Genomic DNA, 27,538 nt, shown 5'->3' with positions numbered 1-27,538 from the left:
AATAACAAAATCACGTCATGGGTACAATTCGAAATAATGTCTCTTTTTAAAGCAGGTGTAAAGAGCCATATACAAATATGATTTACCGTTATGCTTTTTAAATTGTATTGCCATCAGGGGCGGACTGGGATAGTAGTTTCAGCTGGGAAATTTATTGTACCTGAAGCCACCTAAGCAATCTGTAAGTGAATAGCTGGGTGGAGTGTGGGGCGCGATCGGTAGGTGAACAGCCGGGGAGGTGGGAGTGGGGTTGATGGTGGATCGGGGTTTAGGAGGTGCGGTGATCGGTAAGTGAAGGGGGGAGATGAGGAGGCTGGGGGATTGGTTAAGGGTGAGGCAATCGGTAAGTGAAGAGGGAAGGGCAGACCAGATTCTAGATGGCAGGCCAGATTATTGACCATCAGGCCACCAGGTAATTTCACAAATAATCAATTACTCCCGCCTAGTATTAACCAAGAACAGAAACAAGATATTTTCATTCTTCTAGATCATCTTCCCAATATTTTTATGATAGCAGAAATGCTTCACAATCCAAAATAAATAATAATTTAATGTTTAGGCCATTTGAGTATGTAAGATAGTACTAATGGAGGCTTCAGATCCAAACAGGTGTCTTCTCAGGCAATGTTTTCTCATTTAAAATCATACAGTATCCTATTAATTCGATTGAACTCAAAGTAAGACATACCAATATGGCGTCATGAGCAATCCAGTTCTCTGTTATAGATCATACTCATCAACTATCCACCGTAATCCATTGAATAAACAATAGGTTGACCCGCAAGCTTTTTGCTTCTAGAATGTTCCCTGGGGGTGGATGTACAAGCCGACATCGTTCTCCTGGTGGACGGTTCCTACAGCATTGGGATTACAAACTTTGCTAAAGTTCGGGCTTTTTTGGAAGTCCTGGTCAACACTTTTGACATCGGACCGAACAAAGTTCAAATCAGCTTGGTCCAGTATAGCAGAGACCCATACACCGAGTTCTACCTCAATACCCACCATGATCTAAATGCTGTGGTCAAAGCCGTGAGAACCTTCCCCTATCGAGGAGGCTCTACGAATACCGGAAAAGCTATGACGTACGTGAGAGAGAGGATTTTTATTGCAACGAGAGGAGCTCGTGAGAACGTACCACGCGTTACAATTCTGATCACTGATGGGAAGTCCTCGGACGCTTTCAAAGATCCAGCTGCTAAGCTCAGAAACACTGATGTGGAGATTTTTGCAGTGGGTGTGAAAGATGCCGTCCGCTCGGAGCTAGAGGCGATTGCTAATCCTCCAGCGGAGACCCATGTGTACACCGTAGAGGACTTTGATGCTTTCCAGAGGATTTCCAACGAGCTAACCCAGTCCATCTGTCTGAGGATTGAGCAAGAGCTTCTGAACATCAAGAGGAGAAGTGAGTAGGATCTGATTTTAAGACTCGAACTGCTTTAGATTATGTTGGTCTGTGGGTCTAGATGTACATTGATATGCATTTCATAGTCTAATAGGCTTATTTGAACCAAAATCACCTTTTTACACTATTTGCTTGCCCTTTACTAGAAGATGTAGTAAAAAAGTAATAGTTGAGTGTTGCGTTTAGAGTCTATTATAGACAAACAATAGCTTGGTGTTTGAACATTTTAGGCCCCGTTTACACTAAAGCGTTTTCGCTTTAAAACCGATAAGTTTTGCTACGGTTACGCCATCCGTCCACACTACGCCGGAGTTCTCGAGTGCCGAAAACAGAGCGTTTTGAAAACGCTGGAGAGGCCGTTTTCATTCTAAAACGCTGCTGTTCTGTCTCAGTGTGGATGAGGAAAAACGGAGACATCTGAAAATGGAGACAGGACTGCTGAGATTCACTACCTGATTGGGGCTTTTGTGTCATTGCGTATCCTTCCCTTATTCGTCAAGTCCCTATCACATGACTATACACATGGCTTTAACACTACCGGAAGACAGTACTGTAAACAACAACATGGATACAGAAATGGGAGTGTTGTTTGCACTATTGTCTGTTTTAGGCGCCATTGTGCAGTGATTCATTTGTTACATTTAGTAACAACTCTACCTCGTCGTCTGTCCACAAAAACACCTCTCTTGCTTTCTTTGCCATCGTGTTTAATGTTCAACTGGCGTTTGTTGACTAACAATAACCAAATGCCGAGCATGACACATGCTTTCTGTTTATACTAGAACGCGCATGCCCAGAGTGCGCGAATGGTCACGTGATATACGTTTTTGGTGGCGTAGTGTGGACGGAGATATGTTAAGAGACGCTAGGTGAACGCTAGTGTGGACGCGGATCGTTTTTGATCTAAAACGGCGTTTTAAAACTAAAACGCACTAGTGTAAACGGGGCCTAAGTCACACTTCATTTTAAGGTACAATTTTCACTCTTGATAAGCCATTTGCCTCAACAAATCCCTAATTTGCTGCTTGTTTGTAGTTATTAAGGTAGGTTAGGTTTGGGTATTGGGTAGGATTAGGGATGTAGAATAACATGTATTTTATAAGCACTAATAAACTACCAATATCTTAACAAGAGGCAGGTAAGCCACAAGTTGATGGTGAAAATTAATGCCTAAGAATTAAGCAAGAGCTTCTGAGCATCAAAATGAGAAGTGACAAGGGTCCTGTTTTAAGGGTACTTTCACACCTAGGTGTTTGTTTCGGAACCTGGTGCTTTTGCCCCCTCAGCTCAGCTCATTTGGTCATACGTGAACACTGCAATCAAACTTTTATTCACGGCAATCGGTCCGACATTGCATAAATGAGGTGGTCTCGGCTCGGTTGAAACGAACCCTGGAGTGGATCATGAGAAAGCAATATGATCCAACAGACTAACAAACCAGGCTCTTTCCAATGTGCATTTCATGTCGAATATGAAAGTGAAAGCAATCTGAACTGTTAACGAGAGCTGTTATCTGTTATTTCTGTCCAAAATGTAAAGCCTGTAATGCATAATTCTAGCCAATGGTTCTGTATGAGAAAGTCTGACCTCTGATTGATATACAGTATGGTGACGACGTCTGTGGCTGTCACTATTTTACATTAAAGCGCAGCTTTTCACTTATAATGTTCTCATTGCTCATAATCATAAATTAAAATAACGGCTTATGACAGCTGAGCGGGACTCTGAAAAATAAAAGTTTACTCACACATGACACATTTTAACTATTTCGGTCCATTTAGAAACTTTGCTGTGTGAAAGTTAACCAAACCAAGGACAAAACAAACATTGTAACAATTTTAATCTCTGTTTCAGAACAAAACAATCAATCTACAGGTGTGAAAGCACCCTAAGACTATAACTGCTTTATAAATATGTTGGTCTCTGGGTCTGTTTGGTCTCTGGTTCTACTCTGGGTTCCCAGAGATCTACCTTCATGCAGAGTTTAGCCCCAACCCTGATCAAACACAACTAAACCAACTAAGCAGGATCTAAAGGAGCACGTGGTATTTAAAAACCGGGGTGTTTGATCCAGGTTGTATCTGAACTCTGGAAGTTAGATTTCCAGAATTGAGTTAAACACCTCTGGTCTAGACATTCATCGATATACGCTTCAAATTCTGGTTTTGTACCAAAATCTAATAGGTTTGTTTGACCCCAAAAATGTCTAAAACTGGTAAAAAAAGAGAGCATTTTAACCAAAACAAAACGCAAAAGAACCAAAAAGTAGTGGTTGTGTGTTGCATCTAAAGTCTTCTTAAGTCAAACAACAGCTTGGTGTTTGAAAATGTTGGTCTCACTTTATTTTAGGGTACAATTCTCACTATTGATAAACCATTTTGACTTAAAATCTTAATTTGCTGCTCATTAATATTCATTAGGGTAGTAGTTCGGTTTAGGTATTGGGTAGATTTAGGGATGTATAATAAAATCAAACAGAATATGTACTTTATAAGCACTAATAAACAGCCAATATCTTAATAAAGAGGCTGGTAAGCCACTAGCTAACAGTGAGAATTAACGCCTGAGAATTTAGCAGGAACTTCTGAACATCAGGAGAAGTGAGTTGGGTCTGATTTTAAGACTGTAACTGCTTAAAAAGGATGTTGGCCTCTGGGTCTACTCTGGGTTCCCGGAGATCTACCTTCATGCAGAGTTTAGCTCCAACCCTGATCAAACACAACTAAACCAAGTAAGCAGGATCTAAAGGAGCACTTGGTAGTTAAAAACCAGTGTGTTTGATCAAGGTTGCATCTGAACTCTGGAAGGTACTGTAGATCTCCAGGAACAGGGTTAAACACCCCTGGTCTAGATGTACATCGATATATGCTTCAAACTTTAGTTTTGAACGAAAGCCTAATTGAATTGTTTGACCCAAAAATCTTTTGTTTTGGTCATTTGCTTAGCTTCTTTTGAAGTCTGGCTTCATTTGTGGATCACAAAACAGATTATTTAACAGAGTGTCTTAAACTGGTAAAAAAGAGCATTTTAACCAAAAAAAAACAAACAAAAAAACAAACAAAAAAACTCAAAAGAACCAAAAAATAGTGGTCGTGTGTTGCATGTAAAGTCTTCTAAAGTTAAACAACAGCTTGGTGTTTGAACATTTTGGTCTCATTTTATTTTAGAGTACAATTCTCCCTATTAAAAAAAACATTTTGCTCAACAAAAATCCTATTTTGCTGCTCATTAATATTTATTAAGGTAGTAGTTCGGTTTAGGTATTAGGTAGATTTAGTAATGTAGAATAATATCACATAGCATGTACTTTATAAGCACTAATAAAAAGCCAATATCCTAGAGGGTTAAACACCTCTAGTCTAGACATACATCAATATACACTTCAAACTCAGGTTTTGTACCAAAGCCTAATAAGTTTGTTTGACCCAACAATCTTTTGTTTTGGTCATTTGCTTAGCCTTTTTTGAAATCTGGCTTCATTTGTGGATCACAAAACAGATTATTTAACAGTGTCTAAAACTGGTTAAAAAAAAGAGCATTTTAACCAAAACAAAACACAAAAGAATAAAAAAATAGTGGTCGTGTGTTGTGTTTAAATTCTTCTAAAGCTAAACAACAGCTTTGTGTTTGAACATTTTGGTCTCGTTTTATTTTATGGTACAATTTTCACTATTAATAAACCATTTTGCCTTTATAAATTCCTAATTTGCTGCTTATTAATATTTATTAAGGTAGTAGTTCGGTTAAGGCAGGGGTCACCAATCTCGGTCCAGGAGGGCCGGTGTCCCTGCAGGGTTTAGCTCCAACTTGCCTCAACACACCTGCTTGGCTGTTTCAAGTATACCAAGTAAGACCTTGATTTGCTTGTTCAGGTGTGTTTGATTAGGGTTGGAGCAAAAATCTGCAGGACACCGGCCCTCCAGGAACAAGTTTGGTGACCACTGGGTGAAGGTATAGGTAGATTTAGGGATATAGAATAGAATCACACAGAATATGTATTTTATAAGCACTAATAAACAGCCAATATCTTAATAAAGAGGCAAGTAAGCCACTTGTTAATAATGAAAATGAATGCCTGACAATTAAGAAAGAGCTTCAGAACATCAGGAGAAGTGAGTAGGGTCTGATTTTTAGACTGTAACTGCTTTAGAAGGATGTTGGCCTCTGGTTCTACTCTGGGTTCCTGGAGATTTAACTTCATGCAGAGTTTAGCCCAAACCCTGATCAAGCACAGCTAAACTAACTAAGCAGGATCTAAAGGAGCACTTGGTAGTTAAAAAAAGGGGAGTTTGATCCATATGAGCTCTGAAAGGTAGATCTCCAGGAACAGGGTTAAACATCTCTAGTCTAGATGTACGTCGATATACGCTTCAAACTCTGGTTCTGTAAAGTCTAATAGGTTTATTTGTCCCCAAAATCTTTTGTTTTGGTCATTTGCTTAGCTTTTTTCGAAATCTGGCTTCATTTTTGGATCACAAAGCAAATTATTTAACAGTCTGTCAAAAAATAAATAAATAAAAAAATGTAACCAGAATAAAAAGAAAGCGAGGACTAAAAACTAGTAGTTGTGTTGCATTTAAGGTCTTTAAATGTCAAACAATAGCTTGGTATTTGAATATTTTGGTCACACTTTATTTAAAGTACAATTCTCACTATTAATAACAGGGCTCAACAATAAGGACTGGCCGGTGGCCCAGGGCCAGCGTGAAAGACACTCGGGACAGTAGACAGGATTGTTACTGGCCCCTATCGGCCAGTAACGTTGAGCAGGTTTTTTTTTTTTTTTTTTTTTGTAACCTGGTAACAACCAGTACAGCGAAAAGATGGCAACATGGCGGCAAAATTAAACAATGAGGCTAAAAGAAAACGTCTGTTTCTAAAGTCTTAGAAGCAGACAATTACATGGGAACAAAATTAAGAAACTGAAAAAAAAAACAAAAAAACAACAAAAAAAAAACAGTTGTCAGTTTGGCACGCCATTTTTATAAAAATGATTTAGAATTGCATTAAAATACCAGCACATTTTTCATACCGCTATTTCATTTGCATAAAATCTTGAATTTTGCTCATTATACATTTATTAACATATTTAAAATGTTTAAATTCTAGATTCACAGGCATAACTTTGCCATTATTTAGAATATGTGGCTAAGAAATAGCTATTAACTTTTTAGTTTTTAGTTTTTTTGGTGGGGCCAGTGAAAATTTTGGCAGGGCAAGTAAAAATCTCAACCAATGGCCTGTATAAAAAATCCTTAGCGTTGAACCCTGAATAAAGCATTGATCATGACTTTTGGTTCAACAAATCCCTAATTTGCTGCTTATTAACAGTTATTAAGGTAGTGGTTCGGTTTAGGTATTGAATAGGGGATGTGAAATAAGATCCTGCAAAACATGCACTTTATAAGCACTAATAATCAGACAATATCTAAATAACAGACTTGTATAAAGAACTAATAGTCAGAATTGGCACTCAAACTCATTTAGTATCAACATTTCTTTATAGAAACCAAAGGAGAAAGCCTCATATCTTCAATTCTGCTTTGCCTTTCAGGTCTGGTTGCTCCCAGGTCTCTGACGTTATCAGAGGTGACTTCCAGGAGCTTCAGAGCTTCTTGGGAAATAGATGCTGTGGATGTTCAGGCCTATCTGGTGCAGTACAAACCCGACGCAGACGCAGAAGCTAGTTATACCTCGGTGTCCATTCCAGGAGACTCTACCACTACCGTTTTATATCACCTTACTCCAGTCACAAAGTACGAGGTTAAGGTTTACGCCCAATATGAGAAAGGAGAAAGCTTTCCGCTATCAGGCTACGAGACCACACTTGACGGTACGTGTCTGTATTATTCACATTCATTTTAGCACTTGAGTTTCTACAGAGAGATCTTTATGACCTATATTTTGTGCAGAATTAGGATCTGTTACCAACCTGAAGGTTTCAGAAGAGACCAGCAGCAGTTTTCGGGTGTCGTGGAGGGAGGCTCCTGGTCCAGTGGTGCGGTATAGACTCACATACGTCCCAGTCCAAGGGGATAGTGGCTTGCTGGAAACTGCAACAGTCGGCCCTGAAACCACCATCGTTCTTCAGCAGCTTTACCCAGTTACTACCTACCGTGTCTCTGTGGCAGCTGAATACCCATCAGGCGTTGGGCCTCAAATGCAGATTGATGGAACAACCAAAGAAGGTGAGTGGAAGCATTTTAAGAATTACTTTGAAGGCATGACACTGTAGGGTTATTACAATAGGATATAAGTGTTTACATTGATCTATCCAGGGCTGAGCAATATGACAAAAATCTCATATAGAGTTAAGTGGTGTGCAGGGACGGAGCAAGCTGAACTGCCGCTCTAGGCAAAGGACGGTCAACCCGCCCTCAACCCTAAAGTGAAAGCAGGGTTGGGGGTATAACTGAGGGCGCGGGTGGTGAGAGTACTGTTGCGGACGCTGCCCTCTCTACTCTGCCGCCATAGATGCGGATATAACTGAGGGCGCGGGTGGTGAGGGTAGTGTCGCGGACGCCGCCCTCTTTATTCTGCCACCCTAGATGCAGATATAACTGAGGGCGCGGGTGGTGAGGGTAGTGTCGCGGACGCCGCCCTCTCTATTCTGCCACCCTAGATGCAGATATAACTGAGGGCACGGGTGGTGAGAGTAGTGTCGCAGACGCCGCCCTCTCTATTCTGCCACCCTAGACGTGGATATAACTGAGGGCACGGGTGGGGAGGGTAGTGTCGCAGACGCCGCCCTCTCTATTCTGCCACCCTAGACGTGGATATAACTGAGGGCGCAGGTGGGGAGGGTAGTGTCGCAGACGCCGCCCTCTCTATTCTGCCACCCTAGACGTGGATATAACTGAGGGCGTGGGTGGTGAGGGTAGTGTCGGGGACACCGCCCTCTCTGTTCTGCCGCCCTTGATGCGGATATAATTTAGGGCGCGGGTGGTGGGGGTAGTGTTGGGGATGCCGTCCTCTCTATTCTCCCACCCTAGACGCGGATATAACTGATGGCGCGGGTTGTGAGGGTAGTGTAGGGGACACCGTCCTCTCTATTCTGCCGTCCTAGACGCAGATATAACTGTTTGAGCGGGTGGTGAGGGTAGTGTAGGGGACGCCGCCCTCTCTGTTCTGCCACCCCAGACGTAGATGTAACTGATGGCGTGGGTGGTAAGGGTAGTGTCGGAGACGCTGCCCTCTCTATCCTGCTGCCCTAGACATGGCTATAACTGATGGTGTGGTTGGTGAGGGTAGTGTTGGGGACGCCGCCCTCTCTATTTTGCCACCCTAGATGTGGGTATAACTGAGGACGCGGGTGGTGAGGGTACTGTTGCAGATGCCGCCCTCTCCATTCTGCTGCCCTGGACACGAATATAACTGATGGCGCGGATGGTGAAGGTAGTGTTGCGGACGCCGCCCTCTCTATTCTGCCGCCCTTGACGCGAATATAACTGAGGGCGCGGGTGGTGAGGGTAGTGACGGGGACGCCGCCCTCTCTATTATGACACCCTAGACGCGGATATAACTGAGGGCGCGGGTGGTGAGGGTAGTGACGGGGACGCCGCCCTCTCTATTATGACACCCTAGACGCGGATATAACTGAGGGCGCAGGTGGTGAGGGTAGTGTTGCAGACGCCGCCTTCTCTATTCTGCCGCCCTAGACGTGGATATAACTAATGGCGCGGGTGGTGAGGGTGGTGTCGGGGACGCCGCCCTCTCTATTATGCCACCCTAGACGCGGATATAACTGAGGGTGCAGGTGGTGAGGGTAGTGTTGCGGACGCCGCCTTCTCTATTCTGCCGCCCTAGACACGTATATAACTGAGGGCGCGGGTGGCAAGGGTAGTATCGGGGACATGGTCTTCTCTATTCTGCGGCCCTATACGCGGATATAACTGATGGCGCGGGTGGTGAGGGTAGTTTTGGGGATGCCGCCCTCTCTGTTCTACCGCCCTAGACGCGAATATAACTGAGGGCGCGGGTGGTGAGGGTAGTATCGGGGACGCCGTCTTCTCAATTCTGCCGCCCTAGCAGCGGATATAACTGATCGTGCGGGTGGTGAGGGTAGTATCGGGGACGCCGCCCTCTCTATTCTGCCACCCTAGACACTGATATAACTGATGGCGTAGGTGGTGAGGGTAGTGTCGGGTATGCCGCCCTAGGCGACCGCCTAGGTCACCCCTATGGACGTGCCGGCTCTGGTGGTGTGAAGTAACAAATTAAAAATACTCAAACTACTTTAGATGAGTAGTTTTACTCAGGAATTTGGACATGGGCGATTTATAGTTGCCGCAAACTGTTTGGAAGCATGCATAGTGTCCAAGAAGATGTCCAAAATCTTTCATTTCGATGCATGTCACTGTCGAGAAGATGACGGATGTTTACTCTATGATGACTGAAATGGCCTTAAACACCCAGCAGGCACAAGACTTAAAATATGACGTCATATTGACGTTGTACCCCTACGTTGTAAAATTGATATATACAAAATTTAAAACACTTTTCAAGACTAACGATTGCAGGTCCAACATAAAAATAAAAATTTTGCTAAATAAAATGCGATTTGTGTCTGTATTCTTGTAATGCCTTGTAATATTGCGCTCATATAAATTATGAAAAGTACCACCATAAACAATGCATTTTTTGACATCGTGAAATAAACAATCGAACATAATATGAAACAACACTTTTACTTTTGTCGATGTTATATATATATTGACATACTTGGCAGTCCTAAAATCGACTGTTTATTTAAGACGTATACACATAAATTCTGGCACTGCCATTGGATGTTTCCCAAGCATTTATAGTTGTGATATCATCAGACTTAAAAATCTCTTGAGCATAGCTTAGCATAGATCATTGAATCGGATTAGACCATTAGCATCTCGCTCAAATATTAAAAAAAAAGTTTCGATAATTTTCATAATCAAAGCTTGATTCTTTGGTAGTTATGTACATTGTAGATATAGAAAATGTAAAGTATGTTTTCTTGGTAAGTATAGCTAGGATCTGTACTGGTGTAATAAGCATGCTAAAGATGTTCTTCAATTTGGGAAGAAATGTGTTGTTCACTTGCGATCAGACTTTTTTTTTTCACCTGATGGAACTTTTTTTATTTAAATGGGCTCATCTTACAACTCTCCTAGAGTTAAACACTTTCTTACACCATTCAGTTAATCTCCAGGCCTGACAGAAGCACTTTTAGCTTAGCATAAAACATTAAATCGAATTAAACTATTAACGTCTCTCTCTCAAAAAATCAGTTGTTTAATATGCATGCACAAATTCTGGCATTGCTATTGGATGTTTCCTAAGCATTTATAGCTGTGACATCATCAGTCTCACAAATCACTTGAGGGTGAATCAAGGGTGTGGTATTTAAGAAATGGCTTAAAGATTTACAGTGATTGGTTGAGCAGCCAGAACCTTAAGCGAATGGAAAAATCAATGTCGATTTTGACAAAAACCTTATTAGATGTTTCCCAGAATTTCTGTCATCGAGTTGGCGATGAATGTCTGTTTGGTTAGGCGAAACCTCTGGGTTCTTTATCAATCCTGAGAGTAGTTAGTGTCCGAGCATGAGCCAGCGGAGCCTTTATGGCTGCCTACAGCAATGCAGCTGCAGTCTGTCTACTGTTATTATCTGCAAAGGACAAATCACAGGTCACGGCTTTCGGTGCTCGTGTTAAATCTTTCAGTCAACAGTTTTCTCACTCCTATTTAATCAGATTCTATGTCATGCTGCATGCTAAAGACATTCTTCAACTTGTGGAGAAAGGTGTCGTTCGTTTGCGATCAGACTTGTTTTTTTCACCTGATGGCTTAGGTTAAAAGAACTTTGTTGTTGTTGTTGTTTTTTAAATAGGCTTGTTTTACAACTCTTAAAACCATGCAGTCTGAACTCGGCATTAGTGCAAAATAGTCAGTCCTAGTACACAATGCAACTACAGTAGAGTCAAGTATCAAATTTCTTTGGCAATTTTTTTTAATGAGATGCTAATGAATCTAAGGGTTCTCAAAGTTTTCAGCCCGCAACCCTCAAAATAGCAATGCCAGTGACTCGCGACCCCCACATTTTTCGAGGTGGTTATAAACATACAAATGTTGCACACACAACAATAAGCCTATATAAACACAAGAACATTGACAACACAAAAAAGTGCAACCGTCTAACAACCATAGGCTATAATTTATATAGTTATTTGTTTATTTGTTTAATTTAATATTAATCTCAGCTGGTGAGAGACTGGTGGGCACAATGTTTCTTGGTTTAATTTTGGAGACCACCGCCATGATCATCCTCAATGTTCAGTTGTGGTCTGAATTTATTTTTAATGTATTTGATTTCCATAAAGGTGTCAAAGTTTAACCTGGTGCTATAAAAGCTATCCGCTGCAGCAATACTGTGTTGTTAATCTAACGTAAACACACAATCCTATGAAAATAATTTCAAAGGCTGATGGCTTTTTATTTGCATGTTGTTGCTTTTTAATGTAGCTATAAACTACTATTTTTATCTTCTGTGGATTATGGTTCAAATATGGTCATTCTAATAGTTTAATAAAATGTATTTGATTTTTGGAAATCACCAAGCAACCCCCTTTCACCACTACTCTAATCTGATTCATCGATTTATACTAAGTTCAGCTAAGATCGGCTGAATTGATTCAAAATGGTAAAACACAACTGTTTAACTCATAGGGAAGCTGTAAAATGAGCCTGCTTTCCAAAAAAAAAAAGTAGAGTATTTACTAGGGATGTAACAATATTGTAAATACTGTCATACCGTAATATTTTTTCAATATTACCGTAGGCGCATGACTCAATAAAACTATATTTCTGAGAAAAGTTTGCTCAGGCGAATGAAGCGAACGGGAGGTAGCGGGAACTACAATTCCCATCAGCCTAGGCGTGGCCATCATCCTTTGGCGTCTGTTGTCACTACAGATCCAGTAATGCGGAAATGGAGTGTGCTGCTAGTAGCGGGGAAGAAAAAGAGCTTTAAATGATCGAACCTAAAGCGGGTTTTAAATCGGATGTGTGGAAGCATTTCGGTTTCTCTAAAAAGATACGAAAAAGGAGAAAAGGTGACAGACAAATAAAAAAACGGTATGCAGGCACTGCCAGACTGTGGGGAAATATAAGTCGAGGAATACGACTAAAAACAGTCATGAGGACTGCAGAACACAGCACACTTGTTAGATTGATGCAGACATTGACTTGTACCGCAAAGAGACCTCTATCTCACTCATGGCTTGTCCTCTCAAATGGTGGAAAAACAATGCACAACGTTACCCACTGCTGTCAACCTTGGCTAAATCATATCTCTCTGTCCCAGAAACCTCAGTCCCAAATGAGAGTTTTTTTCTGTTGCTGGGGACATGCCCAGAGATCCCAGCTTTTACCATATTATAGTTATATGATAATTTTCCTTAAAACCCATCTCTATCTAAGTGAGTGAGTGATTAAATGTTGAATGTGACGAGTTTTCAACAATACTAAATTGAAACTTTATTATTATTATTATTATTTTTTTTACATGGTTTAATAGTTTTTTGTTATCAAAATTGAAAAAAGTTTCGGTTTCTAAACTTACAGATAGATGGCTAATTTGTATGTCATTGATATGTTCAGTGCTAAGGTAAAAAAACACTTTGGCACTTTTTTCTAGTCTTTTTATTAGTTTTGTTTTGCCTGTAAATGATTCAATAAATACCGTACCGTGCCATTCATACCAAGGTATTACCGTACCGTGAAATTCTGATACCGTTACATCCCTAGTATTTACTTTATTTCTAACTGCTTTTTTTTCTCCTTACATTTAATAGAACTTGGCTCACCGAGAGACCTGCGGGTTTCTGACGAGACTGTGTCATCCATGCAGCTGTCCTGGGCCGCAGCACCAGGAAGAGTTCTTCAGTATAGTGTTTTCTACCAGTCCACCATAACTGCTGTGACAAAAGCGGTGACACTCAAGGGAGACACCACATCAACCATGCTGAAAAATCTGGAACCAGGCACAGAGTATAACCTCTCTGTGAGCGCACGCTACTCTTCGGGACAAGGAGCGTCACTGCAAGGAGTGGGAACCACACTGGAAGGTATGGACGCACTTAATATTAAAATCCCCCTATGAAGTATGCAAACTTTAAGTCATTTTGTGAGGGATGTGATTAAAAGTGTTGAAGTACGTAAAGGATCTAAGGTTGTAAATATTTCCCAAATTATGTTTATTAGAGCAAGGAATTTTTCACAGAATTTCCTAGAATATTGTTTCTTCTGGAGAAAGTCTTATTTATTTTATTTCGGCTAGAATGAAAGCTGTTTTTAATATTTAAAAAAAATTTAAGGTCAAAATTATTAGCCCCTTTAAGCATTTGTTTTTTTTTTTGATTGTCAACAGAACAAACCATCGTTATACAATGACATGCCTCCATTTAACAGAAATTTGAGAAAAAATATACAGGCGGGCTAATAAATCAGGGCAGCTAATGTCAATGTCAATGTCTTATTTATTTATATTGCACTATTTAACATAACCAATAGCCCTTTCACACAGTAATACCGGTAAATATATGGAAAATTTCCGGAACGACTTTACCGGTAAATTAAAAAAAGCGCTGTTCACACAGGCGAGGATGTTACGGAATTTTTCTGGAAAAGAGCATTCACACATCCATTCCAAAATACAGATAAATTCTGACATCATTAACCAGAAATGAGCTCTAAACGGCTGCGCTTGTATTTGTAAACATTTGACTACATTACAAACTCTGTGGATGGATCAGTATTGAGAACAATTTCGATGAAAACATATAGAGAAACACTTTCGCATGTCCTGATGTACATGATATGTGTGTGTGCTGGCGCTCATGGGCTGTTTCACGGGCACTAGCAAAGCTTGAAGGTCAACAAACAACGGCTTATCATAAGCATCTTATAGATAATTATTTACACGGTTGGCTTTAAGATGAACATGTAAAAGTGATCTGACTAATTTCTAGCATCTAAATGTGTCTGGAAAAATATTCAAAGGGTTTTATTCTCATAAACCGCACGGACGTGAATGCTTCTGACTGTTCTGATTGGCTAAAGCAGATGCCTCATGTCAGCACGTTCTAGACGTGCACGTGATTTTTCCGGCAATCTTCCTTCTGCGTTCACACAGCGCAGCATTCCGGCAAATTACCGGTAATGTTACAACTTCTCTTTTCGGAAAATAGCCAGAACGAATTTACCGGTATTTTCAAAAAGGACCTGTTTACACATACACACCTTTCCGGAAAATTGCTGGTAATTGGCTAAAGGTTCACCAATGTGCGGAATAATACAAATCACTCTGAGAAAGATAAAAAAATTATAGCTAAAACAAACAATTCTCACTGATAATTATTATAGCTAAAACAAACACTTCTCATTGATTAAATGCCAAATCAACAATGTAAGTTTCCAACCTACATTTAAAAACAGCCAGAGATCATATAGACCTTATACAGAGGGGCAGAGCATTCCACAAGGTAGGACCAGCTACTGCGAAAGCCCGGGCACCCCTGCATTTCAGCCTCGACTTTGGGATGCATAACAGTCTCTGGTTAGAAGACCGAAGAGACCGACCAGGCTAATGTTCAGTCAACAGGTCTGACAGGTAGGAAGGAACCAGGCTAATTTAGAGATTTAAAAACCAAGAGAACAATTTAAAAAAGTGACACGATGGCAACCAGTGCAAAGAGCAAAAGACTGGTGTGATGTGATCATGTTTTTTTGGTACCTGTTAAAAGCCTTGCAGAAACATTTTGAACTAACTGTAAGCGGCATAGAGACTGATCCCAAAATATAGTGAATTACAGTAGTCCAATCTAGTAGTGATGGGTCGTTCATAGACGATTCGTTAATTTTGAAAGAATCTTCAATATGACTCGGGAACTACGAGTCCTCTCAGGGAGTGATTCGTCCATTCACACGTGTGCACATTTGTGCAGGTGGTATCGTTCATTTCAAGTCTTTCAGTCGTTCATAGCGGAAATGCAGAAGACAATCATATGCGTTTAGAGCCGGAAAAAGAATAGATCCATTCATCTCTCGAGTCCTCTATCAGGTCTGAGTCGTTCGTTCCTCACAGGCCAATCATATGTGTTTAGAACCGGAAAAAGAATTGATCTGTTCATCTCTCGAGTCCTCCATCGGGTTTGAGTCATTCTATCACGTGATAAACGAACGACTCAAGAACTAGAAGACTCGAAAGGTGAACTAATTATCATGGCTCCTATCGACTCAGACTGTGTACATTGGTTAAGATTATATGTGGCTATCAGTGTAACGTGAACGAACCACTGACATTTAAAGACATGAAGAGGTGAGCTGAGCAAAGAGACAACAATACCTTCATAGACAAAAGAGCAGGTAGACATTGAATAATTATTTTCTCTTTCTCATAGTACTCTATTTATGACTTATTTGTCATGTGATCAACCTTTTGGGCTAGTTGTAGATGTGTTTGGAAGCAATTTGTAACATTTTAATAATATTTTGGCAAATTGAACCAAATGAACGAAATGACTCGAAAAGATTCGTTCATCTCGATGAAGGAGACTCAAAGATCCGAGTCAGTAAAATGATCCAAACTTCCCATCACTACAATCTAGAAGTAATGAAAGCATGAATAATTTTTTTCGATTTTTTTTTTTTCTAGATAAAATAGGTTTGACTGTTTTTAAGAGTCGAAGATGAAAAAAGCAGGATTTGACCACTGCGTTAATCTGTCTATCAAATCTCAAGCCATCATCATGAGAACACCCATGATTTTTTACTCAAGGCTTCACAGAAAAACTTTTCCAAACGTCTCAGTCTGCGACCCCCAAAATGACAATGCTAGTGACTCGCGACCCCCAATATCCTCTGAGGTGGTAATGAATACAGAAACCTTGCATGCAGTGGCGTTCACACACACACACCCACCCACACACACACACACACACACACACACACACACACACACCAATGTACTTAAGTCTGTTCTTCGTTTAATTTTTATTAACGTATGTCAGTGCTGTAAATGGGCCAGAGAGTTCACCACATTGTTATAAAATCAATCTGCTGCATCTGACACTATTGCTGTGTCTTTAATATGGTATTTGGTGTCTTTAATATGGTAATTTTGGTATTTGTTATGCAGCAAGCCCAGAGATTGTTGTGTGCTCTATGACTTTGTATAAAATTAACTTTAATGTGGGATATGAATTAAAAGTGATCATAAACAAATGATTTCTCAACTCAAATGAGTGACGGCCTGGACCCAGAAACAGTATTACATACGTTTATCAACACGTCACCACTTAACAAACACATAGAACTCGTAACTAAATGCTACTGTAGTACCTGTATAGTATAGAGCAGGGGTGGCCAATCCTGTTCCTGAAGATCTACCTTCCTGGAGATTTCAGTTGCAACCCTTATCAAACACACCTGTCTGTTATCAAGTGGATTTCAGGTCCTAATTAATTGGTTCAGGTGGGTTTGATCAGGGTAGGAGCTGAACTGTACAGGAAGGTAGATCTCCAGGAACAGGATTGAGCACCCCTGGTATAGAGTAACTATAAACAACTATTTTTTCTCTTCGGCAGGTTATGGATAAAATATGGTAATTCTTATGGTTTAATAGAAATAAATAGATTTTTTAACCCGCCCCTAATAATTAGACTTTAACTGTATATCTATTTTTTGTGACATTTTGGAGCATCACAGTACCAGTTAGTTTTAATCCTCTGTCATTTGTAAAAGATAATGGGCCCTATCATACACCCAGCGCAATGTGGCGCAAGACGCGGCGCAATAGTCTTTTGGTAGTTTCAGCTTGGCGCAAGAGTGGTTTTGAGGCATTGCGCTACGCTGTTTAAATAGCAAATGCATTAGCGCTCATTTGTGCGCCCATAGGCGTTCTGGTCTAAAAAGGGAGGTGTTCTGAGGTGGACCGTTGCCGCGTTGCTATTTTGAGAAACTATAATAGATTTTTCATTAGACCAAAACTAACCCGGTCTAAACTCCGGCACAGAGTTGCGCCTCGCTTACACACTGCTTAATACACACAAGAGAGCAATAGGCAAATATCTTTACATATGAAAAAATTTAAATATTAAGGATATATATAGGATATAATAAGAATAGATATAGAATATAAATATAAAGGATTAAAATATTACAAAACATATTATTTTCTAGCCTACATAAATATGAAAAATCACTGCTTTGTCTTCTTCATCTCGGGAGGCTTTTTCAGTTCATTCATAACAATTTGCTTTTGTATAATGTTATTATTATTAGCAGTATTATTTATTATATTCATATTTATATTTGTTTTATTAAAAACAAGCTTAGATTTGCCCACCTGTCAGGTTTTAGACAACATGGGGCATATCAGGTGTATTTGGAAATAATTTTGACCACACTTGGTTATTATTGTTCATTTATTAATTTGCTGGAAATTAGAACTGAATTTAGAAATAGTTTTGAAACGAATATTTGCGCTTAACAAACAAAATCAATTATTTTTAGACTAATTGATGTCTGTGCGTAAAGGTTTCCCTATCCAAGAGCGAATGTAAAAGTAGATCCATTATCTCTCATTCTCATGCAGTAGATGCTCTGTTTAACAGATTTTTGTTAAAAAAACTGTTAACTGTTTGCTTGTGAAATGCTCATTTTTTCCACTTAGACTTACTTTGCGTCCTGTAAACAGCAAATGCGCTCTTGGCACGGCGCAGCTGGCTCTTAAAGGGAATGGGAGATGAAACTCTGATTGGTTTATTCTCAAAACACACCTATAACTCATTAAAAAAATAAACTCAACCCTTTTAGACCATGTGCCGCGGCGCAAAGCAGATTTCCCGTCCTTAAATTAGCAAAAACGTGTTCTGACACGCCCTGAAAGCGTTTGCGCCCTGCGTTTTGCGCTCTGCGCATGGACCGTCAAAGTAGAGTCCACAATATGGAGAATACTGTCTCTCTACTGTCCATATAATATATGGAGAGTACTGAATACTGTCACGCTATTTTCCCATATTCCTTCTCAAGAAAGAAAGCTAACATATGGAAGTGTTGTTGTTATATAGTGAACTGTGCAAATTCAGCATGTGGCCATAAAACTCAGTGTCTTTTCTTCTTAAATCAGTTGAGAAAGTGCAGTGTTTGGAACGACTAGGGGCATTTTTTAACAACCTTAGCTCTTGTCAGAACGGATAAACAAATAGGTTGAACAGAGCCAAGCAATTATAAAGCTTCTTTCCTTCAGCCTATATAAACAGCACCACGGGTCTTCTGGGGTTTTAGAGGACCAAATCTTAAGCTACAGTAACATGGCTGCAGTTATAATGAAATTACCAGAAGCAAAGTTTGCCCAAGACTTTAAATCACCGAATTCCAGTCATGTTATGTCACAGAACCTTTGGCGTCAGATTGGATGACTAAAGATCAAAACCTGGAGACTTGAAATGATAGAAGAAACAAAACGCCTAAAATTAAAATTTGGTCATTATAGAGTTTTAAAGAAGCCCTCTGGGGTGTCAATAGTAACTTTTTCCATGCAACAAAAGTATTTAGAGTTACTAAAGCCAGTTTATGAACAGGTCAGCTTAGCACAAGAATGCCGTCCCTTAAAAGTGCAGATGGAACTGGAAAGCTCAGCTCATTTTTATACTTTAAACTTTCTTACTATCTCTCTGTATCTAACCAAACAAACAAAACAAAAACAAAAAACACTATGCAGTTATGAAATGTGCTTCACACAGGTGAGTGGGCTTGACAAACCACCCATAGAAACACTTTGAAAACAATTATAAGTTGCTATAAGCGTCTGCTGAATGACTGAATGTAAATAAGCAAAAAAAGCTATGTGATTGAATCAACATTATAATAGACTATTAGATAAGCTTTAAAGAATATATAGAACAAATAAATGATATTGGGATTTTTATGTGATTTGGGTCTATTAAATTGAAGATAGGCATTTATGGGTATGTTTAATGTTAAATAAGCAGTTGGTTGAGCTCATAATGGATCATGCAGTGGTTTAACCATCCTGTTTCACTCTTTGATCAGAAAGGAAAATTCGTTATGGCTTGATTACAAACTGACATTGAAGATTGGGAGATGGTGATGTCATTGAGACTAAATACTTTAATGTAGAGAGTTACGTAATGCAGGAACCATGCCTCTCAGAACTGCTGTGGAACAAAGGATTAGAGCAGTCACTTTAGACTTTAGACATCTCTGTTCCTTCCTTTGCAACCCCAAGAGGATACGCTCAAGGAGGAGCTGGAAAAATTTCCGCTCTGTCCCCAATCTGATGCAGGTGTGTGTTGAGCAGGACTCTGGTTCAGTTTATGACCTGCTGTGTCCATTTGTGGAGCAGAGAAGTTCTACAGTCCCACATGCTACATGCATTCGGAGGTCTTAGCTAATCATTGACCTGTTTGTGTAGCAAATCTTCTTTAGTTACACTGTTAAATAATCAGTTAATTAATGGTTTCTGTATTTTGTGATTCACAAATGCTTTGTTTATTTATGGTCATGAATTGCATCATGGGACTTTGATCGTTTGATTTTTTTTTGACAACTTTACAGTTTAACAAAGTAACTTTTATTGACATTTAGTGGTTTGAAATAATATAATGTATAAGAAATAATATATGAAGAAATAAGTCTGGAAAATAACAGAAAATGTACTGGCAGTTTATTACAAGGTTTTTGTAGCATAATTACACCACCAACCCAAACACTGGCTGTTTCTTAATTCCAACAACGCAGAGAACGGACTAGCGTTCTTGTGGAGACCAGACTTGCCAGGTGTCCTCTGAAAATCGATCTCTGGAGACCGCAAGGACAGAGAACGCGTCCTGTGAGAAATAAGATGCTGCGTTCTTCCTGATGGTCATATGTATATATATATATATATATATATATATATATATATATATATATATATATATATATATATATATATATATAAAATAAGAATATATACAGGAAATAAATATAAATGATTAAAATATTACAAAACATATAAATTTCTAGCCTACATGAAGATTTAAAAACCACTGCCTTACTTTCTTCATCTCGGGAGGCTTTTTCAGTTCATTCAATTTGCTTCTGTATAATGTTATTATTATTAGCAGTATTATTTATTATATACATATTTATATTTGTTTTATTAAAAACAAGCTTAGATTTGTCCACCTGTCAAATTTTAAACCATATGGGGCATGGCAGGTGTATTTGGAAATATTTTGAGCACACTTTGTTATTATTGTTTATTTATTAGTTTGCTAGAAATAAGAACTGAATTTAGAAATAGTTTTGAAACAAATCTTTGCGCTTAACAAATAAAATTAATTATTTATAGGCTAATTGATGTCTGTGCGTAAAGGTTTCCCTATCCACGAGAGCAAAAGCGAAAGTGAACTTACTTTACGTCAAAGTGCGCTTATGGCGCGACGCAGCTGGCTCTTAAAGGGAATGAAAGATGAGACTCTCATTGGTTTATTCTCAAAACACACCTATAACTCATTAAGAAAATAAACTCAACCCTTTTAGACCATGTGCCGCGGCGCAAAGCGGATTTTCCCGTCCTTAAATTAGCAAAAACGCGTCCTGACACGCCCTGAAAATGTTTGCGCCCTGCGTTTTGCGCTCTGCGCATGGACCGTCAAAATAGAGCCCTTTGTGTTCGTCTCTTCTAGAATAATGGAAGCAGCGTGCAAATAATGCTGTCTGTGATGTCGCGGGGTGAAAAGCGCGAAACTAAAATCAGCTGTTTTTGTTTCAGCCTCTCACAGAAGATGAAAAACGAGAGCAAACGCTTTCCATCTGCATATGCACGAAAGAGAATCAAGAGATGTGAGGAGTTATAGAAATGTAAACTCAAAAGCGCACGCATGTGGAACACATTACCTGTCTCGTATTTTAAATAAGAGGGATTTATTTGTATTATTTTCATTGCATAATTGCACCTGGCCTATTGAATCAATACAGATTACGTTCATTTAAAATAAAGACTCATCCAGCTACATGCAAACGGGCCAGAAGGTGTTTTTGTACTCCAACACCTGGGGATTCTCAGAGGAGGATCGTTCTTCCTGTTTGCCGTCTGTCAAAGTGCTTAATGCGTTCAAGCTGGTCACTGTCCGGCTCATGACCTCCAGAGATGTGCGTAAAACACATATGAAGAGGACAAGCGAAAGCTCTTCCAGCACCTGCCCCATTCTCTGTGATTGACATGAAGATAAACATCAAAAACATTGCGGAAAATCTACCACATGTGAATGTCTCGAGTCCGCTTTGGATTTCAGAGCAGCATGTGCTGATGATAAATGATACTTTGAATCAGCTTAAAGTAATTACTGTTATTTTTGTAGCTCAAATTAGTAGTTTTTCCTCAATGATTATTTAACTTTGGTTCAGATGTAAAAATGGGTGGCTCAGTCGTTCGCACGGTCACTTCACAGCAAGAAGGTCGCTGGTTCGAGTCTAGGCTGGGCCAGTTGACATTTCTGTGTGGAGTTTGCATGTTCTCCCGGTGTTGGTGTGGGTTTCCTCCGGGTGCTCCGGTTTCCCCCACAGTCCAAACAAATGCGCTGTAGGTCAATTAAATAAACTAAATTGGCCATAGTGAATATGTGATTTTGAAAGTATATGGGTGTTTCCCAGTGGCGTAGTCCTAAACAAAAGGTGTACTATTACCCACCCAATCCAAATTTTAAAAGTGTGTATATATATATATATATATTAAACATCTATTGACTTTTATAACTATTGACTTCCACAGAAGAAAAAAATAAAAACTGTGGAAGTCAATGTTTACAGGTGTCCAGCTTTCTTCAAAATATCTACTTTTGTGTTCAACAGAATACAAAAAAAAAAAAAAAAAAAGACAAATCGGTTTGGAACCAGTAAAGCTTGAGTAAATGATGACAATTTTCATTTTTTGGGTGAACTCTCCATTTAAAAATACTTTTTTTTTTTTTTTTTAATACTTAAACTGTAGGTGAATTAAATAAACTAAATTGGCCATAGTGTATGTATGTGATTTTGAGAGTATATGGGTGTTTCCCAGTGGTGTAGTCCTAAAAAAAAAGGTGTACTATTACCCACCCAATCCAAATTTTAAAAGTATATATATATATATATATATATATATATATATATATATATATATATATATATATATATATATATATATATATATATATATTTGGATACATACACTATGCATAGCGTGTCAGAACGCGTTTTTGCTACTTTAAGGACGCGAAAATCCGCTTTGCGCCATGGTGCATGGTCTAAAAGGGTTGAGTTTATTTTCTGAATGAGTTATAGGTGTGTTTTGAGAATAAACCAATTAGAGCCTCATCGCCCATTCCCTTTAAGAGCCAGCTGCATCGCGCCATATAATAATATATATATTAAACATCTATTGATTTTTATAACTATTGACTTCCACAGAAGAAAAAAATAAAAACTGTGGAAGTCAATGTTTACAGGTGTCCAGCTTTCTTCAAAATATCTTCTTTTGTGTTCAGAATACAAAAAACAGAATACAAAAAAAAAAAAAAAAAGACAAACCGGTTTGGAACCAGTAAGGCTTGAGTAAATGATGACAATTTTCATTTTTTGGGTGAACTATCCATTTAAAAATACCTAAACAAATTTATGCATTTTAATCCCAATTCAATTATGCTTAGCTAATAGTGATCCCAGCATACCCGAAGATTGGCTGATAATATCGAGCTGTATTTAAATGTATGAGCCTAATTATATATACATAATAATATGCAGATATTCCAACAATCTATCGATAAACACACCTTGTGCTCACGGTCTGCACAGCTGTGGTTTGCTGACAAAATGAAAAACGAGTTGATAACAGAGGAGAGGAAGTCTGCCGCTGTTATTATGTCAACTTTAAAGAGTACCGAGGCGGTTATTAAGTGTTGTACAGTTCATGAGGTGATCGCAAAAGTTTCAGGGGCCCAAATAGAAATATAGGAGTGTTAAGGAGCACCCATGCTGTTTTTTAATTTTACTTGAAAGTTTCAGCAAAAACATGATTCAGCTGATTTGTTGTAATCTTCGAAAAATTCTCACAAAATGTTCTCAGCTGCTGCGGTTGTCAGGGAGCAGGGAATGGCGCAAATTAAACAAATGCATCTATTGCAACAGATTAAGATGCAAGTTAAAAAATACAATTAGTAGACAGTTTAAGGAGACACAAATACACATAAATTAGGGAAGTCTAAAAACCAAAACAAGTGAGTGTACCAACGGTATACGCAACTATTGATCCTCAGAAGTTGTAATACCCAAACAGCTCGTGAAAAAAAAGCAGGCATACTGAGTATACGTGCGTATAGCAAAGACTACACCACTGGTGTTTCTCAGTACCGGGTTGTGGTTGGAAGCTGTGTAAAACCCATGCTCGACTAGTTGGCGGTTCATTACGAACTCCAAATCCTTACGAATCCTTTTTATTCTGCCCAAGGAAACAAATTACATTCACTCAAAGGTAAAATAGTATTATTATTGTTATAGACCATCAATTAAATTCAATTATTTTGGTTCAACTTAAATATTTATTTTGGGAAAACAAACAAAACAAAAACTATTTATTACTATACCATCAAACTAAACGGTAATTTTAGGCTATGCAATTGCTGGTGATTTTATTTTCAAGATCTGAGGGAAACTATCTGCTTGAGCTTTTAGTATGGCTATAAATGTCACTGAAGACGTAAATCAAACTCACTTTAGAAATGCATCAGGCACATTTTTCCCATGTAGCCACATGACATAAAGACTGCTGCTTTAAAAACACAGCCACATCACTCTGCAGCCCGAGACCGGTTACTCACTGAAGCTAAGCAGGGCTGAACCTGATCAGTACCTGGATGGGAGACCACATGGGAAATCTAGGTTGCTGTTGGAAGTGGTGTTAGTGAGGCCAGCAGGGGGCGCTCAACCTGTGGACTGTGTGAGTCCGAATGCCCCAGTAAAAGTGAAGGGGACACTATACTGTCAGTGGGCGCCGTCATTAAAAATCCCATTGCACTTTTCATAAAGAGTAGGGGTGTAACTCCGGTGTCCCTCCATCGACCCTTACCGATCACGGCCTCTCAATCATTGTTTTTATCTCCTACTTCCACTTTTACTACAGTACATATTTTAGATGAGTAGTAAATTTTAGAATAAACTACTTGCAATACTTGAGTGCAAAAAATGGTTAATTTACCACAAATGTTCAATAAATCCAATTTAAAAATATACTTCAAATGAAAGACACAGGGAAGCTGGATTGGCTTTTTGAATGAAACTGCACGTTTGATTGCATATGAAAGATCATTTTCATTTTAAGTCTCCTTTAAAGGCAAAATCAAATAAAGTGCTGCTGTCGGGCTGCAGAGAAACACATATGAGCGTCACATGTTGAGCAAAGATCTTCCAAGTTACAATGTTCAACGAGTTGTGCTGTTTCCAAATGATGAAAATCTTGCGGACTCATAATTGTGTCAGGAAAGAGTGAGATGGAACAGGAGGGAGAGAAAGACAAGGATGGAGAAATGAGGAATGGCTAGGGATTTGAAAAAGTATTATACATCTAAGAAGGGGTCTTTCATGGAGTTTATGATGGTTTTGTGTGGATTTGTGTTGTTTTGGAAAAAAAAAAAAAGTTGGCGAGCATTTAGTTGTCTGCTTCTTCTCCAAAGCTATTCTGATTTTGATTTAAACCAGAGCATATTTCTCATGTGTACTAGCATCTTAATATTTTCATCATGACAGTAATTTACTAAAGAAACTGTTGTCCCAAAACTGAATATATTTATATATTTTATTCTATACTAACCTCTTTGTGTTTTCCAAACCTCAATGATTGATTTTTCTTCTTTCCTTGTTGTGATTAAGGACAAACAAAGACAAAAACAGGACTATCACATTCAACTAAAAGTACACACATTTGCTCTCATTTTATCTTATGTACTTTAGTAAGTAACTAAAACTGAAATAACAGGCCCGTAGCCAGCTTGGTGAAAGGGGTGGTTCTTTTTTTCTTAAAACATGGACTTTTTGCAGTTATTCACCTCATTTTTTATTTAATTATGATGTTTAAATACTCCAATAAGTGGCATTTTAAGCACTATTTTTAGTTGGATTAGCTTGTTGTATCCTCCATTTTTGATGTACCAAAATATTTCCTAAAGATTTATAATAAACAAATATAAAAAAAGAGCTTCACGATTTTCTTCTAGCCTCTCTTGAAAATTCATCTAACCACAACAGCCTAATTTGTATAAACAGCAAAAGTAAGGCACTCGAAAAATGTCAGAAAAAATATCAAAAAGCTTTTACTGACATGGCTATTTCCTAAAACTGCGCCTACACGTCTTGATAACACTTGACTTCATCAGGGTAACCTCTGCAGTGTTAAGGAACAGCATGTCAATAAAGGCTTTTTTTTCCCACATTTTTGAGTGCCTTGGGCTGATTTTGATGTTTATTTTGATGAATCCCTTACACAAAGAGCACCAACACATTATTTAAGCTACCCCTGAAAACTTTCTCATTTTGGATTTTTATACACAGCCTAATTTTTTATTAAAATTAACTTTACTAGACTGCCTTTGGTGCTTCGGACCTTTTTATTGGTCTTTTTTTTCTCTCAAGAATAAGGTTCAAGATTTAAAATAAAAGTTAGGCTACTTGCATATATATATATATATATATATATATATATATATATATATATATATATATATTTTTTTTTAACAAGTCGTCAATAGTGAAAGATGACTTCACTTATGTCATATTGTGCATTTTCTTAAAACCTTTGATGGGTTATTTCCACAATTTATGAAGATATAGCAGTCAAAATAGGTCAAATGAGAATATAGTGGCAAACATTTTTGACCAATGGCAAATTCTTGACCTTTGTCAGCGGGGGGTAGTTCTTTCGAACCACCTGGACCCACCCCCTGGCTACTGGCCTGAATAATAATATGTAGATGGATATAATAAAGATGACTAAGCATAGCTTATGTTTTAATATAAACATTGAAAATGAAAATAATGTATTTAATAGAGTGTATATATATTTTATAGAATTATTCAAAATCACTTGTGCCACAATAGTATATCCTTTCATTATAATCCTTATGTGTAGTTATTAGGGACTAATAAAAACCAAATCAGGCCTGTCATATACAACTAAAAGTACACATATTTACTAAAAATATAGAAATAAAAAGTAAAAACTGCCATTTTATCTTGTACTAAAGTAACTAAACTGAAAATAAAATGATTAGTAAATATATATGTAGATGCATATAATAAATATTAATGATTACCAAAATTATGTTGTTAATTTTTAATATAAACAGTGAAAATATGAATAATAAAAAAAGTATATTCATTCATAAACCTTTTGGGATTTCCAAACCTCAGATTTTTTACTTCTTTTTCCAGTGTAGTAATTAAAGACTAACAAAAACCAAGACAGGGCTATAATATTCAACTAAAACTACAAATATTTGAATAAAATATAGAAATAACTCTCAATTTATCTTATGTACTTTAGTAATAACTAAAACTGAAATCACAATGGTAATAAAATGTAGATGCATATAATAAATATTAAAGATGACTAAGCACAACTTATGTTTTAATATAAACATTGAAAATGAGAATAATGTATTTTATAGAGTGTATATATTATTATAGATTTATTCAAAATTAAATGATTATTCATTTATTCATTTATTCTTGTGCCAAATTAGCATATCCTTTCATTATAACCCTTATGTGTAGTTATTAAGGACTAATAAAAACCAAAACAGGCCTGTCATATTCAACTAAAAGTACACATATTTACTGAAAATATAGAAATAAAAAGTAAAAACAGCCATTTTATCTTGTACTAAAGTGAAAATAAAATGATTAGTAAATATATATGTAGAAGTATATAATAAATATTAATGATTACCAAAGTTATGTTGTTAATTTTTAATAAAAACAGTGAAAATATGAATTAATTGATTAGTTTAAAAAAAAAAGTATATTCAATAATAAACCTTTTTGGGATTTCCAAACCTCAGGTTT

General features: G+C 38.1%; 1 protein-coding gene across 14 annotated transcripts in view; it reads left to right on the top strand.

The window, feature by feature from the left end:
* The window catches only part of col12a1b (collagen, type XII, alpha 1b), a 243,441-nt gene that overhangs the window by 26,483 nt on the left and 189,420 nt on the right, over positions 1 to 27,538 (top strand). For 8 of the 14 annotated variants that reach the window (XM_087298603.1, XM_087298607.1, XM_087298602.1 and 5 more), the window contains exons 10-13: positions 800 to 1,402; positions 6,957 to 7,235; positions 7,315 to 7,590; positions 13,231 to 13,503. The exons of the other annotated variants lie outside the window; for them this stretch is intronic. In XM_087298603.1, coding sequence (XP_087154729.1) covers positions 800 to 1,402; positions 6,957 to 7,235; positions 7,315 to 7,590; positions 13,231 to 13,503 — 1,431 coding nt within the window. The remainder of the gene's footprint in view (positions 1 to 799; positions 1,403 to 6,956; positions 7,236 to 7,314; positions 7,591 to 13,230; positions 13,504 to 27,538) is intronic. 14 annotated transcript variants of the gene reach the window in all.

This window comes from Danio rerio, chromosome 20, assembly GCF_052040795.2.
Source record: "Danio rerio strain M-AB ecotype USA chromosome 20, GRCz13ab, whole genome shotgun sequence".
NCBI classification, from domain to species: Eukaryota; Metazoa; Chordata; class Actinopteri; order Cypriniformes; family Danionidae; genus Danio; species Danio rerio.
This window is presented reverse-complemented; position numbering and strand designations above follow the sequence as displayed.